The following is a 14823-nucleotide window of genomic DNA, read 5'->3' as shown; positions in this document are numbered from 1 at the left end:
AGTTATGAGGATTGCTTGGAAGGTTCTCTCACCACTCTCTTTCTCTCGCCACTACCAAGCATCACACCACTACTGCAAACATGGCAATTGCACTGTGATTAGACACTCAAACCATGCACATGATTCACAGCTCAGGCCAGCATACGTTTCTTTGGTTAACTAGTTAGATCAGATCAACAACTCATTTACATAGTGCCTTTAGTATAGTGAGATATCCCAAGGAGTTTCCCAAAAGCACCAGAAGACAAAACTCCACATTGATATAATGCGATGATGGGTCAGGTTGGTCAAAGAGTTAAATTTTTATACAATGTTTGAAACAAGGAGAGATACACTGGGTGAGAATATGCCAGAACTTAAAACCTGAGCAGCTGAAGCCAGGGCTGTCACTGGGGAATGACTGAAATCTGGGAGGTGCAGTTAAGGGTGAATGCCAGAATTATTTGATGATCATAGGACTGAACAAAATTAGAGGTAGGAATTGAGAGGCCATGGAAGCAGTTGAAAGTGAGGATGAAAATTTAAAATGAATTATGGGGCAGCAGTTTTTTGTATAAGTTCTGTTTTAAGGAAGATAAAAGAAAGGAAGTTGGCCTGGATTGCTTTGGAGTTGTTTCATTTGGAAGTAATAAAGGCTTGAATGAGAGTTTCAGGAAAAGATGAGTTGAAGCATGGCTGGTGATGGATGATGTGATGGAGCTGGAAGAAGGGGTTGTAGTCATGGTATAGTGCACCAAGGCTCCTGTTATATTACTGGAAGTTTGTAAGTACTCTTATAGAACATAGAACATTACAGGACAGTACAGGCTGTGGCTCTATATGTTGTGCTGACGTGTGGAACCCATCTGAAGCCCATCTAGCCTACACTATTCCATTTTCATCCATATGTCTATCCAAAAGATGCCCTTAAAGTTGATGAGTCTACTCTTGTTGCAGGCAGGGCATTCCATGCCCTTACTACTCTCGTGAGTAAATAACCTACCTCTGACATCTGTCCGATATCTATCACCCCTTGATTTAAAGCTATGTCCCCTCGTGCTAGCCATCACTATCCGACAAAAAAGGCTCTCACTGTCCACCCTATCTAACCCTCTGATTACTTTATATGTCTCAGTTAAGTCACTTCTTACCCTTCTCTCGAACGAAAGCAGCCTCACATCCTTCAGCCTTTCCTCCTAAGACCTTCCCTCCATACCAGGCAACTTCCCACTAAATCTCCTCTGAACCCTTTCCAAAGCTTCCACATTCTTCCTATAATGTTGTGACCAGAACTATATGCAATACTCTGGCTGCACCAAATCTTCGTACAGCTACACATGACCTCATGGCTCAGAAACTCAATCCCTCTACCAATAAAAGCTAACACACAGTGTACCTTCTTAATAACCCTATCAACCTGGGTGGTAACTTTCAGGGATATATGCACGTGGACACCGAAATCTCTCTGCTCATCTACACTACCAAGAATCTTACCATTAGCTCAGTACTCTTTATTCTTGTTGCTCCTTCCAAAGTGAATCACCTCTCACTTTGCAGCATTAAACTCCATTTGTTATCTCTGAGCCCAGCTCTGCAGCTTATCTATGTCCCTCTGTAACCTGCAACATCCTTCGGCACTATCCACAACTCCACCAACCTTAGTGTCATCCACAAATTTACTAACACATCCTTCTATGTCCTCTTCCACGTCATTTATAAAAATGACAAAGAGCAGTGGCCCCAAAACGGATCCTTGTGGTATACCACTAGTAACTGAACTCCAGGATGAACATTTCCCATCAGCCACCACCCTCTGTCTTCTTTCAGCTAGCCAATTTCTGATCCAAACCGCTAAATCACCCTCAATCCCATGCCTGTGTATTTTGTGCAATAGCATACCGTGGGAAACCTTATCAAACGCCTTACTGAAATTCATATACACCAAAAAACCACTTTACCCTCATCCACCTGTTTGGTCACCTCCTCAAAGAACTCAATAAGGTTTGTGAGGTAGCACCTACCCTTCACAAAACCATGTTGACTATCCCTAATCAACTTATTCCTTTCTAGATGATTATAAATCCTATCGTAACCATTTCCAACACTTCACCCACGACCAAAGTAAGGCTCACTGGTATTTAATTACCAGGGTTGTCTTTACTCCCCGTCTTGAACAAGGGGACAACATTTGCTATCCTCCAGTCTTCTGGCACCATTCCTGTAGACAATGACAACATAAAGATCAAAGCTAACGGCTTTGAAATCTCCTCCCTAGCTTCCCAGAGAATCAGAGGATAAATCCCCTCCGGCCCAGGGGATTTAGCTATTTTCACACTTTCCAGAATTGCTAACACCCCCTCCTTATGCACCTTAATCCCATCTAGTCTAGTAGCCTGTATCTCCGTATTCTCCATGACAATGACTCCATACACAACTTCCCATTACTGTCCTTGATTGGCCCTAATCTTAATCTAGTTATTCATTTATTCCTGATATACCTATAGAAAGCTTTAGGGTTTTCCTTGATCCTATCTGATAATGACTTCTCATATCACTTCCTGCTCTTCTTAGCTCTTCCTTTAGGTCTTTCCTGACTAACTCTTATTCGCTTGTGGGACAAGACCTACCGCCCTGAACAAGTATACCTGGAAGTTTAATTAAAAATTGCAATGGGCAGTATTGAGGCAGAAAGAAAGCAAATAATTTGCTTTCATCCTTTTAACAGTCTCATTATTATTTCCCTTTTTAAATTCACTTGTGGGACGTGGTGGTCGCTGGCTGGCCTGGCATTTGTCCCGTCCCTACTTCTCCTTGAGAAGATGCAATGAGCTGCTTTCTTGAACTACTTCAGGCCATGTGCTATAGATAGACCACAATCAGTGAAGATAGGTAATTGCACCTCCTCCACAATAACACTCAACACTGGAGCCTCCCCCCCCCAAGGATGCGTCCTGAGTACCCTACTGTATTCCCTGTACACCCATGACTGTGTTGCCAAATTCCAAACAAATGCCATCTACAAGTTCACTGACGACACCACCGTAATAGGACAGATATCAAAATGCAAAAGGGAGATAGAGGGTTTGGTGATATTGTGCAACGAGAACAACCTCTCTCTCAATGTCAGAAAACTAAAGAAAAGATCATTGACTTCAGAAAGAAAACCCCCCCATCTACATCAACGGAGCGGAGGTTGAGAGGATGGAGAGTGTCACGTTTCTCAGAGTGACAATAACCGACAACTTGTCCTGAACTTCTCACATAAATGCAACGGTCAAGAAGGCGCAGCCCCTCTCCTTCCTCGGGCGGCTCAGGAAATTCGGCATGTCCATAAAGACCGTCACCATGGATGCCCCATTGAAAGCATACTATTTGGGTACATAATGGCCTGGTACATCAACTGCTCTGCCCAGGACCGTAAGAAACTACAGAAGGTGATGTGCACAGCCCAGACCATCACGGAAGCCAACCTTCCATCTGTTGACTCCATTTACAAGGCTCGCAGCCACGGAAAGGCTGCCAACATCATCAAAGATCTTTCTCACCACAGTAATGCTCTCTTCCAGCCTCTTCCATAGATACAAAAGTCTGAACACGCACCAGCAGGTTCAGGAACAGCTTCTTCCTGGCCGTTATTAGATTGATGAATGGACTATCTGGCCTCAAATAATGTTAATCTCTCCTAGTGCACATGCTGTGCAATGTAATCTGTATGTCTCCATGTCTTTTTGATCTGTGCATCCTTGTTTGCTGTGATCTGCCTGTCATGCTCATAAACAAAGCTTTTCACTGTACTTCAGTACACAAGACAATAAATCAATCAATCAATCCAGCAACACTGAAGGTACGCAATATATTTCCAAGTCAGAATTCACACAACACCAGGTTATAGTCCAACAGGTTTATTTGAAATCACAAGCTTTTGAAGCACTGCTCCTTCATCAGATGACTTTATAACCTGGTGTCACCCCTGTCCAACACAAGCATCTCCACATCAAGTCAGGATGGTGAGTGGCTTGAAGAGGAACTTGTAGCTGGTGGTGTTCCTGTCTGTCTGCTGTCCTTGTCCTTCTGGATGGAAAGTGCTGTCTTCAGATCTTTGGTGAGTTTCTGCAGTGCCTCTTGTAGATAGTACACACTGCTGCTGCTGCTGAGCATCAGTGGTGAAGAAAATGGATGCTCGGGATGTTATTCCAATCAAATGGACTGCTTTGTCCTTAGTTCCTTCATTCAACATACATATTGTAAATTTTTGTACTAAACTACATCTGGAATATGGCTGCAGCTGAGCCATAATATTGTCAGAGGATCAAATATACAGTAAGTTTGCTCCATTGCAATCCTGTAGCTACGAGGGCCCTGAAGTATTTTTAGAATAATCATATTCTATTTGTAAAATAAGAAGTAAAGTTTAATCTGTGACTAAAAATGCAGTACAAAATGTTTGCTGGACCAAGCCACATTTGCAAAGTTTACGACTCTGCTGTGTACGCTGTCGAAACCAGAAGTCAGCATAATGCAGTACTTCTACTTGTGGACTGGATTTGATTTGTAGCCCAGACCACTGGATGCATGTCCTCTGCTGTCTGCAAAGGTCCTTATCCTAATCAACTCAAAAGATCTGCAGGCAAACCTAAGTACAAATTTGTGTAAACTTTGTTCATCTCACTCATTTGCAAGCTGTCCAATTATGGTAAACATAATAAATATTTATAATAAAACAAAGAACTGAGGATGCTGGGAATCTGAAACAAAAACTTAAATTGCTGGAGAAACTCAGCATATCTGGCAGCTTCTGCAGTGAGAAAGCAGAGTTGACACTTAGAATCCAGTAACCCTTCTTAAGAGCTGATAATAGCAAGGAAAAGGTGGTATACATGGTGAAGACAGGGTTGAGGTAGGGTGGTGAGGGGATTGGAGAAGGAGTGTGGATAGGTGGAAATAGAGTCGAGACAGGGAGAGTGACAATTAGGCAGACAATGTGATGGCTGAAATATGCTAAAAAGAAAGAAAAGCTGATAATACGTTCCATAAGTTGATGAAAATTGGTTGGTAAAAAATACCTTCTCCCTGGCATATTCTCATCCAGTTTTTTTCAATGTGGATCTGATCTGTGCTATGCTTTTCATAAGGAGACATGATGATGATGGTGTTTAACAAAATATCCCATTCCATCATGCTCAACAATTCACCTGATTTTCGGATGACAAGATCTTTCAGCTTAAATGTCACCTTGCTACTAACCTATTACAGAATCCAGTTAGTCTCTAGTTTGCTGAATACATTTACCACGACCGTCCTCTGCTCCAGCTGTATTTTGAATATATCTGTCCTAAATGTACCTTTCACAATCTGTCATCTTATCCCATACACAATTATTTCTCTTTTATGTATATGTATTTCGTAAAATTCTCTCTAGAATATTTCTGTTTGAAACAGAAATCAGATTGTTTATCACCAGATTGATTTATGCTGTACAAATTATGTAAAAGGCTTGCACTTATTTCAGCATCATGCACAAGATATGTTTTTCCTGATGCACGGTTTCTGCATAATTCACAATAATTGTCAGCTCAGGGGGACTCGACTAGGATTTCATGGAGCCACTTCAATTGGGAATTGACGCACATTGTCCAGGTCCTTTTAATAAAGCAATTGATCGACTAACAATTGCAGATGGAGTTCAATTCATATAACTTTTTTTTGTGGACAGGAGGAAAGGTTTCCTTATTCTTAGGTATTACGAAATTCTTAGGAGCAGATCTGAGTGTTTAAGCTAACACGAATAGAAGTCACACCACACCAGGTTGTGGTCCAACAGGTTTATTTGAAATCAAAAGCTTTTGGAGCACTGCTCCTTCATCAGGTGAAGCTAACATGGATTGAGCATGCTTAAAGAAGGATGTTACTTGGGTTCTTTACATATAGCAAGTCTCTAATATCATGGATTTCAGCTCATTGTTAAACTCGTAACACAAGGACAAAATATCTTAAAGCCTGAACTGCAAAGCCGTCTGACTTGGATGATGTCAGGTGTCTGAGTCTGTGACCTTGCTTGCCTGAGACCTGTTCGTTGTTTGTGGCTTGCTTTCCTTATGTTGCCATCAGAGGTCTGTCTTTCAGTCACAATGCCAGTGCCCTCTAAAACTCCTCTCCAAGTTGCTCTGTCCTGTCACTTCATTCAAAAGTGTCACCATTGTCTTTGAGCTTTAACTGTTTAAAGCCTCCTTTCTCATTGAGAATAAGTTGCTATTAATTGGAATTTTGATGGACAGTAGCCACTGGCTTAGGGTTCACCATCCTTTGTCAGCCAGGAATGCAGTAATAGCAACTGAGCTTAGTGCCCTATTCACCTGATGTTTTTCACATGCACTTCCATCAGGTATTCCATAACTGATTTTTTGCTGAGCAAAACTTCATCAGTTTTAAAGTTTTTAGTTGACCTCCAGCCTCAACAGCTTTTTGAAGAAGACAGTTCCAAGTTTATTTACCTTTAGTCTGAAGATTGCTTACTGATATTATCCTGGATCAGCTTAGCTCCAGTACTCCAGCTATTTTTGCAGATCTGTCTGTGCGTGTTTAATAATGTATGATGGCTGTGATGTTCGGAATTCTGGGGCAATCAGCGCTGGACATTGTCTTCCATCAAAGAACATGTGACTAGACTGGGACCTGGTTCAAGTAATCCAGGATAGGCTGTGTAGCTTATGGTTGGCCTATTCTTGATTACTTGCACTAGGATACAGTCACAGTACACAGAATGCTGTATTTGAAGATAAAGGAACATCATTGACTGCATAAAGCACAACTTAATAGTGTGAAGTAAATTGATATTTTAAAAGCTATTTTTTCTTTCCTTACAAGGTACTTGCAAGGCATTTGCAAATGGGAGAAAAATACCTTTACTAGAAATTTCCAAATTCTGTAACGTAGATTACTGCTAAATGTCTGCTATGCATAGAGCTATCTGTACCTAAATTACAAACATCACTAAAATAGGTTATTAAGTCATTATCTTATTGCTGTTTGTGGGATCTTGTATATAAGTTTCCTACATTACAGCAGTGACTACAGTTCAAAGTCACTATGACTATAAAGTGCTATAAAGCATCCTGAGGTTACAACAAAATTCTTTCTCACCAAAGTTTGGAACATGATTACCCTCCCTCTGTTTATTGATAATGTGCACCATGCTGTTGGGGGAGTGGTAATGTTTCCATGTCAGCTTTAACCTCCGTTTTCCCTCTTATTTTCTTGGCATTTAGCTGGGCATGTCATCTCTCAAGCAGCAAATACTTCAAATTAATTTCCAAGAAAGAAAAAAATCCAAGATAATTTTCTGTGTTATTGCTCAAGAGCATGTTAATTTGGTTATTGGATTGTTTCTCCTTTTCCTAGTCACAGCTATTTCTTTGAGTTCAAAATATGTGATCAGTGAAAGGAGTACTAATGACTCATTATTTGCCATTCAAACCCAATAACAAAAGGAAGAGGCAGAATACTGCTACATCATAGCAGCCATCCCTCCTAACATTTGGAGATTCGATGTAACAATTTTATCTTAAAAATATCTATTATAATTTCTTTGCTTTACACTTTATGCCTGAAATCGTATTTGACAATTAACTGCTTTCTCAACAAGCTGTCAGCTGTCAGGATCTGTGTACAAACAATGTTCCTCTGCTGTGGAACTGTAATCTTTAGCTTATATTTCTTCTCTCCCTTCTTCCTACCAAAGTGTATCACGTCACACTTCTGTATATTTAATTTCGTCAGTCATATATCTGTCCATTCCATTAGGCTGTCAGTGTACCCCTGAAGTCTGTTACTACCCCGCGCGTGAATACTTCCAAATTTGTGTTAATTGTGAATTTTGGAATTGTGACTGTACACCCAAGCTTAGGTTATTAATAAATATCAAGAAGAGTAGTGGATGTAGTGTCATCCCGTTCCCCCTTCAGTCGAAGCAAAACACTCAGACACAGTAGTTTTGCCTTCCATTATTCCAGACCATGGAGAGAGAGAGAGAAAGATCACCCATGTGCACAGGGACATTAGTTCACGGTCTTCTCTCGGACAACAGTTTCTCAATGAACTATATAGTCATTTTACAGGGAGGAGCATCCAGATAAGGCAACATACATATTAACTGGGTGACCATTACAATCAACGAGTAGCAATAGCAGAGACTAAACCCATTTATTGTTATACAATGAATGTTCTTAACCTTGTTAACTGGATTCATACAATGGACACTTTTCCGACACTTTTCCCCTTGTTAGCTGACTTTGCATACTGAATGCTTCCAATATTATTAAATGGTTCTACGTGATGACTGCTTTTCCACCTTGTTAACCCATTACCCTTGCTTCCAGCACCCTATCATTAACTGTAAGTTCTTATCTGATCTGAGGACGAAAGTGGGTACTGCAGAGTCAAGATTAGAGTAGTGCTGGAAAAGCACAGCAGGTCAGGCAGCATCCAAGAAGCAGGAAAATCGACATTTCAGGCAAAAGCCCTTTTATCTTATCTGATCTGGGTCATGTTCAGCTGAACTTGTTGTTTCACAAAACTCAGAACTTAACTCTTTCCCAGCCTGCTTATACCCTGTACACATTCTCATTAGAACCAACCCTTGGAGAACTTTGTTATCTGCATATATCTTCCTCCAGTCTAAACTAAAAATATCAACTTTTCCTTTCACTCATTCATGCTCTTCTTATTCTACTGGCTTCAAATTTGCTGACAAGCCTGTTATCTTTATCTAAAGATTGTAAGACCATATACACCACATCACTTCATCAATAAGTTTATCTTTGACAAATCTGTCCTAACCTTCCTTAATCTTTATTTGGCCCAATGACTTCACTCTGTGCTGTATTATCATATCTAAAAGCTTTCACATCATTGACATTAAGCTGACTGGCCTGTAGTGCTGGGTCCACCCTTGAATGCATTCTTGAACAATGGGGTAACATTGCAAAACTCCAATCATTTCACACCCCTATCCATCCATATTGAAGAAGGATTCTAAGATTATGGCCAGTTCCTCTAAAATTTCATGTAATGCCTCATGCTCAAATGCATCTAATCCAGTCTTGATGATTTATCAACATCCAATGTTGCTAATATTTCCTGTTTATCCATTTTTAACCATACAGTATGTTAATTATTTTGATTCTTCTGTTCTGCTCTCACTAATTGGGCCTGTGTATTTAATTGTAGAGAAGTAAATTTTAATTGTAACGAAATAAAAGTTTATAAACATTTAATAATCATTTAATGATCTTTTACCCTGATGCTTTCATGGTAGCTTTAGTAGCAGCATCTTCCTTGCAAAACTAGTAGAACATAGAACAATACAACACAGTGCAGGCCCTTCGGCCCTCAATGTTGTGCCGACCTTACATCCTACTTTAAGGTCAGACTAACCTATGTACCCTTCATTTTACTATCATCCATGTGCTTATCCAAGAGTTGTTTAAATGCCCCTAATGTATCTGACTCTACTACCACTGCTGGCAGTGCATTCCTTGCACCTACCACTCTCTGTATAAAGAACCTACCTCTGACATCTCCCCTGAACCTTCCTCCAATTACCTTAAAATTATGCCCCTCATGATAGACAGTTCTGCCCATGGAAGAAGTCTCCGACTATTCACTCTATATATGCCTCTTATCAATTTGTACAACTTTATCCAGATGCCTCTCGCCCTTCTTCACTCCAATGAGAAAAACCTTACTTCCTTCAACCTTTCTTCATAAGACATGCCCTCCAGTCCAGACAGCATCCTGGTAAATCTCCTCTGCACCCTTTCTAAAGCTTCCACATCCTTTCCTATATTGAGGCAACCAGAACTGCACACAATATTTGAAGTGTGTTCGAGAATATCAGCCTGTTTCACGCTGTCCTCACAAACCACAAAATCCCTGTCAGTAGTGAATACTGAAGCAAAGTATTCATTAAGGATCTCCCTACCTCATCCAATTCCAGGCACAAGTTCCCTCCACTATCCCTGATCAACTCTGCCCACTCTTTGGCCATCTTCCTGTTCCTCACGCAAGTGTAGAATGCCTTAGGGTTTTCCTTCATTCTACCCGTTACTTTTTCAAGCCTCCTTCTTGCTCTCCTAAGTCCATTCTTCAGTTCTTTCCTGGCTACTTTGTAATCCTCTAGAGCCCTGTCTGATCCTTGCCGCCTCAAACTTAAGTCAGCTTACTTCTTTCTCTTGACTAGATTTTCAACATCCCTTGTCACCCAAGGTTATTCACCCTATTTTCTCTGCCTTGTCTCAGTGAAACAAACTTATCCACTATCAGCAGGTGCTTCTTAAACAAACTCCACATTTCTGTTGTGCATTTCCCTGAGAACATCTGTTCCCAATTTAGGGGCCCTACTTCCTGCCTAATAGCATTGTAATTCCCCCTCCCCCAATTAAATACTTTACCATGCCATCTCTTATCTCTCCCTGTGACTATAGTAAAGGTCAGGGAGTTGTGATCACGATCCCCAAAATGCTCTCCCATTGAGAGATCTGTAACCTGGCCTGGTTGGTTGTAAAGCAACAAATCCAATATGGCCTTCCCTCTAGTCAGCCTATCTACATATTGAGTCAGGAACCCTTCCTGGCCACACCTGACAAAAACTGCTCCATCCAAACTATTTGGACTAAGGACGTTCCAGTCAATATTCGGGAAGTTAAAGTCACCCATGATAACAACCCTGTTACTTCTGCAATTCCCAATCTGCTGCTCCTTGTTTCTGTTGGTATTCGGGGGCCTGTAGAAAACTCCTGATAAAGTGACTGCTCCTTTCCTGTTTCTGACTTCCACCCATTCTGACTCCTCGATGACCTCCTTTTCCTGCAGCTGTGATACTATCCCTGATTAGTCGGAACGGTGGCACAGTGGTTAGCACTGCTGCCTCACAGTGCTAGAGATCCAGGTTCAATTCCCACCTCAGGCAACTGTCTGTGTGGAGTTTGCTCATTCTCCCTGTGTCTGCATGGGTTTCCTCCGGGTGCTCCGGTTTCCTTCCACAGTCCAAAGATGTGCAGGTTAGGTGAATTGGACGTGCTAAATTGCCCGTAGTGTTAGGTGTAGGGGTAAATGTAGGGGAATGGATCAGGGTCGGTTGCTGTTCAGAGGGTCGGTGTGGACTTGTTGGGCCGAAGGGCCTGTTTCCAGACTGTAAGTCATCTAATCTAATCGATGTCACTCCCCCACCCATTTTACCTCTCTGCCTATTCCTTTTCAAACATTTAAACCATGGAACATTCAACAACCATTCCTGCCCCTGTGATTTCCAAGTCTGTAATGGCCACAACCTCATAGTTCCAAGTACTGATCCATGCTCTAAGTTCATCCATCCTTATTCCTGATATCCTGATACTACTTGCATTAAAATATACACAATTCAACCCATCACATTGACCGCACCTTTACCCTGTCAAGTGCCTATCTCTCCTCACAAACACTCTGCACGCTGTATCTGGCTGTTCGCTACCTACTCCAACCTCAAACCATGCAAAATTAATTGAGTATCTCAGTTATGCCTTCTGCCAAAATGTATAAATCCCTTTCTTGGTCCTTAATAAACTCTTTACCACCTTTTTACTATAGAGAGGCTAATAAGAGAGCTTCCAGCCAATTGTCAATCTACCTCATGCCATTTCCTTGCTTCTTTCTTACTGCTCCTCTGAACTTTACTCAGCTTCATCTTCACTGGGGTTATTATCCTGATATCTGTCAACCAGTGGACATTAATATTAAGGCAAGTGCTTTCAAAGGGATATGAGGAAAATGTTTTTCACCCAGAGGCTGGCGGGCATTTGGAATGCACTGTCTTGGAGGATAGTAGAGAGAGAACTTCACACTCTTTAAAAGTATTTAGGTGAGCACTTGAAGTGTTATATCATTTAAGGCTATGGGGCAAATGCTGGAAAGTTAGACTAGTGTAGATTTAGAGTAGTTTTTCTTGTCAGTGTAGCCTCAATGGCTGAAGGTCCTCTTCAGTACTGTATGATTCTTTGATTCCATACACACTTTCTCTGCTTCATTGTGCTTTTCAGTATTTCACCATTTCAGGAAACATTTAAGCAAGCAGGCAAGAACGTTTAGCAAGAATGTCTAATTTATTTGTTGCAGTTTTTTGCAGTAGGTAGAATAATTGAGCTGACTGTTTGCATTCACAGGTTTATGTATTGAAAAGACCACATGTCGATCTCTTTTTGCAAAAAATGGGGCAACTCTTTGAATGTGTTCTCTTTACAGCCAGTCTAGCCAAGGTAAGTAAACAGCAATATAGAAATATTGTGAGCATCTGTTTGCATTTGTATAACCCAGTATCAGAGAAACCAAAAGCTTGGTTAGCATATGTATGCATTTTGTAAAAGAATTTGTGAAGATATTTTGCGGTTTTAACATTTATTTGTTTCTGTTCTCCTCGTGCGTGTGTTGTTTTTTTCTCACTCTCTTGTCTGATGGCCATAGCATGGGTAAGTTCCTTCTCCTGTGCATGTCAATACAGCTTACCAGGGTTCTTGACTTGGTCCATGTGACTTGTTCAAGAATCTTGCATGTGTTGCCATGACTGCTGTAGAAGTAGTGGATGTTTTTGTTTTTAGCAAGTATCTGATTATGCCCATATAATTAGTTTTCCTAGCCCCATCCAGTGGTTACATTTTCTAGAATTACTGGAGTACAATGTAGTGTGCAGTTACAAATCCCATGCAATGAGAGAAATATTTGTGCTTCCCATCCCCTGCTTGTGCTTTAAATATGTGCACTTATTCAGAGCTGCCTTTGACACATTATGTTAGATGTGCAAGAGTAGAATGTCCTAATATTTTACCAGTGGAGCCATGTGAAGGTTGTCCACTGCATCCCAGCATATTGGAGCTTGTGGATATGGCAGAAAATTGTCACTAGCTTATGTTCTATGGTCCAAAACCGGAGCATAAATACGAGCCACTAATAAAACCAATGAAAAATTTGGAAGTTTTCTTTTGCCCAGAGTATGAGTAAAATGTGAAACTCACTGCCAAAAAGAGTAATTGAGGTGAACATCATAGTTGTAAATCGAGGGAAATTTGATAAGGAGTAGACTTATCAATGGACAGCATTGAGATGGGAACAGTCTGCAGCAGGAACCATTTGCTCAGAATGTCCAGACTCTTTTCCATAACATCCTGTGTGCAAAATGCACTACTGTCATTGTCATCATTTTTCGTTTCCCAATATGTAAGAGGTTGCCTGCTTATCCTTCACAAAGTAAAGCTTCAATCTTGTGCTATAGGCTGGCTCATATTTGCCATGCAGATTCACTAAATTGGTTCCTGGAATGAGTGGTGTTCACTGATAGGCTGAGTAAATTTGGCCTGGACTCTGGAGTTCAGAAGAATGAAAGATGATCTCATTAAAACATGCAAGATTCTGTTGCCTGAAAAAGTGTTGAAAACTTTTACCACGGTATTCATCCCTTGTGTGACAGACAAAAGACGAAAAGCCAACTCAGAATTTAATTAAACAAGTGGTCAGGTTTCTGCCACTGAACCTGGCTCTGTGGCTCAGAAGGGAAGTGGGGAGAATAGGAGAGCAATAGTGATAGGAGATTCAATTGTGAGAGAAACAGACAGGAGATTCTTTGGTTGCGAGCGAGACTCACAGATGTTGCCTTCCAGTAGCAGGGTAAGGGATGTCTCTGAGTCTACAGGATTCTAAAGGGGGAGGGAGAGCAGCCTGAAGTCATAGTGCACATCGATACCATTGACATAGGTAGGTAAAAGGATGAGGATCTGAAAAGAGAATATAGGGAGTTAGGTTGGAAGCTAGAAGGCAGGACGAGCAGAGTAGTAATCTCAGGATCGCTACTGGTGCCAGGTACAAGTGAGCCAGAACAGACAGCGAGTGCAGATTAACACGTGGCTGCAGGGCTGGTATAGGAGGGAGGGCTTCAGATATATGGTTCATTAGGATACATTCTGGAGAAGGTGGGACCTGTACAAGAAGGACAAGTTACACCTGAACTGGAGGGGTACCAATATCGAGGCCAGGAGGTTTGATAGAGCTCTTCGGGAGGGTTTAAATGAGATTAGTTGGGGTTGGGAACTGGAGCTATGGATGAGAGGATGGAGTAGGTAATGAACAGCCAGACACAGCATGCAGAGAGTCTGTGAGGATGGATCCGCACTTGACAGGGCAAAGGTGCAGTCAGTGTGATGGGTTGAATTGTGTATATTTTAATGCAAGAAGTATCAGGAATAAGGATGGATCAGTACTTGGAACTATGAGGTTGTGGCCATTACAGACTTGGATATCACAGGGGCAGGAACGGTTGTTAAATGTTCCATGGTTTAAATGTTTGAAAAAGGAATAGGCAGGGAGGTAAAAGAGGTGGGGGAGCGGCATTGCTAATCAGGGATAGTATCATAGCTGCAGAAAGGGAGGTCATCGAGGAGGGTTTGTCTACAGAGTCAGTATGAGTGGAAATCAGAAACAGGAAAGGTGCAGTCACTTTATCAGGAGTTTTTTACAGGCTCCCGAGTAGCAACAGAAACACTGAGGAGCAGACTGGGAGGCGCAGAATATTGATTGGAACCTCTTTAGTCCAAATAGTTTGGATGGAGCAGTTTTTGTCAGGTGTGTGCAGGAAGGATTCCTGACTCAATATGTAGATAGGGCAATGAGAGAGGAGACCATATTGGATTTGGTGCTTGGCAACAAACCATGCCAGGTGTCAGATCTCTCAATGGGAGAATATTTTGGTGATTGTGATCACAACTCCCTGACCTTTGCTAAAGTCAGGGATAGAAGCAGATGGTATGAGAAAGTATTTAATTGGGG

The 14823-nt window shown here is 41.4% G+C and overlaps 1 protein-coding gene across 4 annotated transcripts in view; it reads left to right on the top strand.

The window, feature by feature from the left end:
* The window catches only part of ctdspla (CTD (carboxy-terminal domain, RNA polymerase II, polypeptide A) small phosphatase-like a), a 270808-nt gene that overhangs the window by 213577 nt on the left and 42408 nt on the right, over window positions 1–14823 (top strand). For all 4 annotated transcript variants that reach the window (XR_006311761.2, XR_006311762.2, XM_043690860.2 and 1 more), the window contains one exon: window positions 12174–12266. Coding sequence is in view for 2 of the 4 variants with exons in the window: in XM_043690860.2 (XP_043546795.1) it covers window positions 12174–12266 (93 nt within the window). In the remaining 2 variants the exon portion in view is untranslated. The remainder of the gene's footprint in view (window positions 1–12173; window positions 12267–14823) is intronic.

This window comes from Chiloscyllium plagiosum, unplaced genomic scaffold (genome assembly GCF_037043375.1).
Source record: "Chiloscyllium plagiosum isolate Xiang-an unplaced genomic scaffold, Cpla_swu_hap1 HiC_scaffold_5, whole genome shotgun sequence".
Lineage (NCBI taxonomy): Eukaryota > Metazoa > Chordata > Chondrichthyes > Orectolobiformes > Hemiscylliidae > Chiloscyllium > Chiloscyllium plagiosum.
This window is presented reverse-complemented; position numbering and strand designations above follow the sequence as displayed.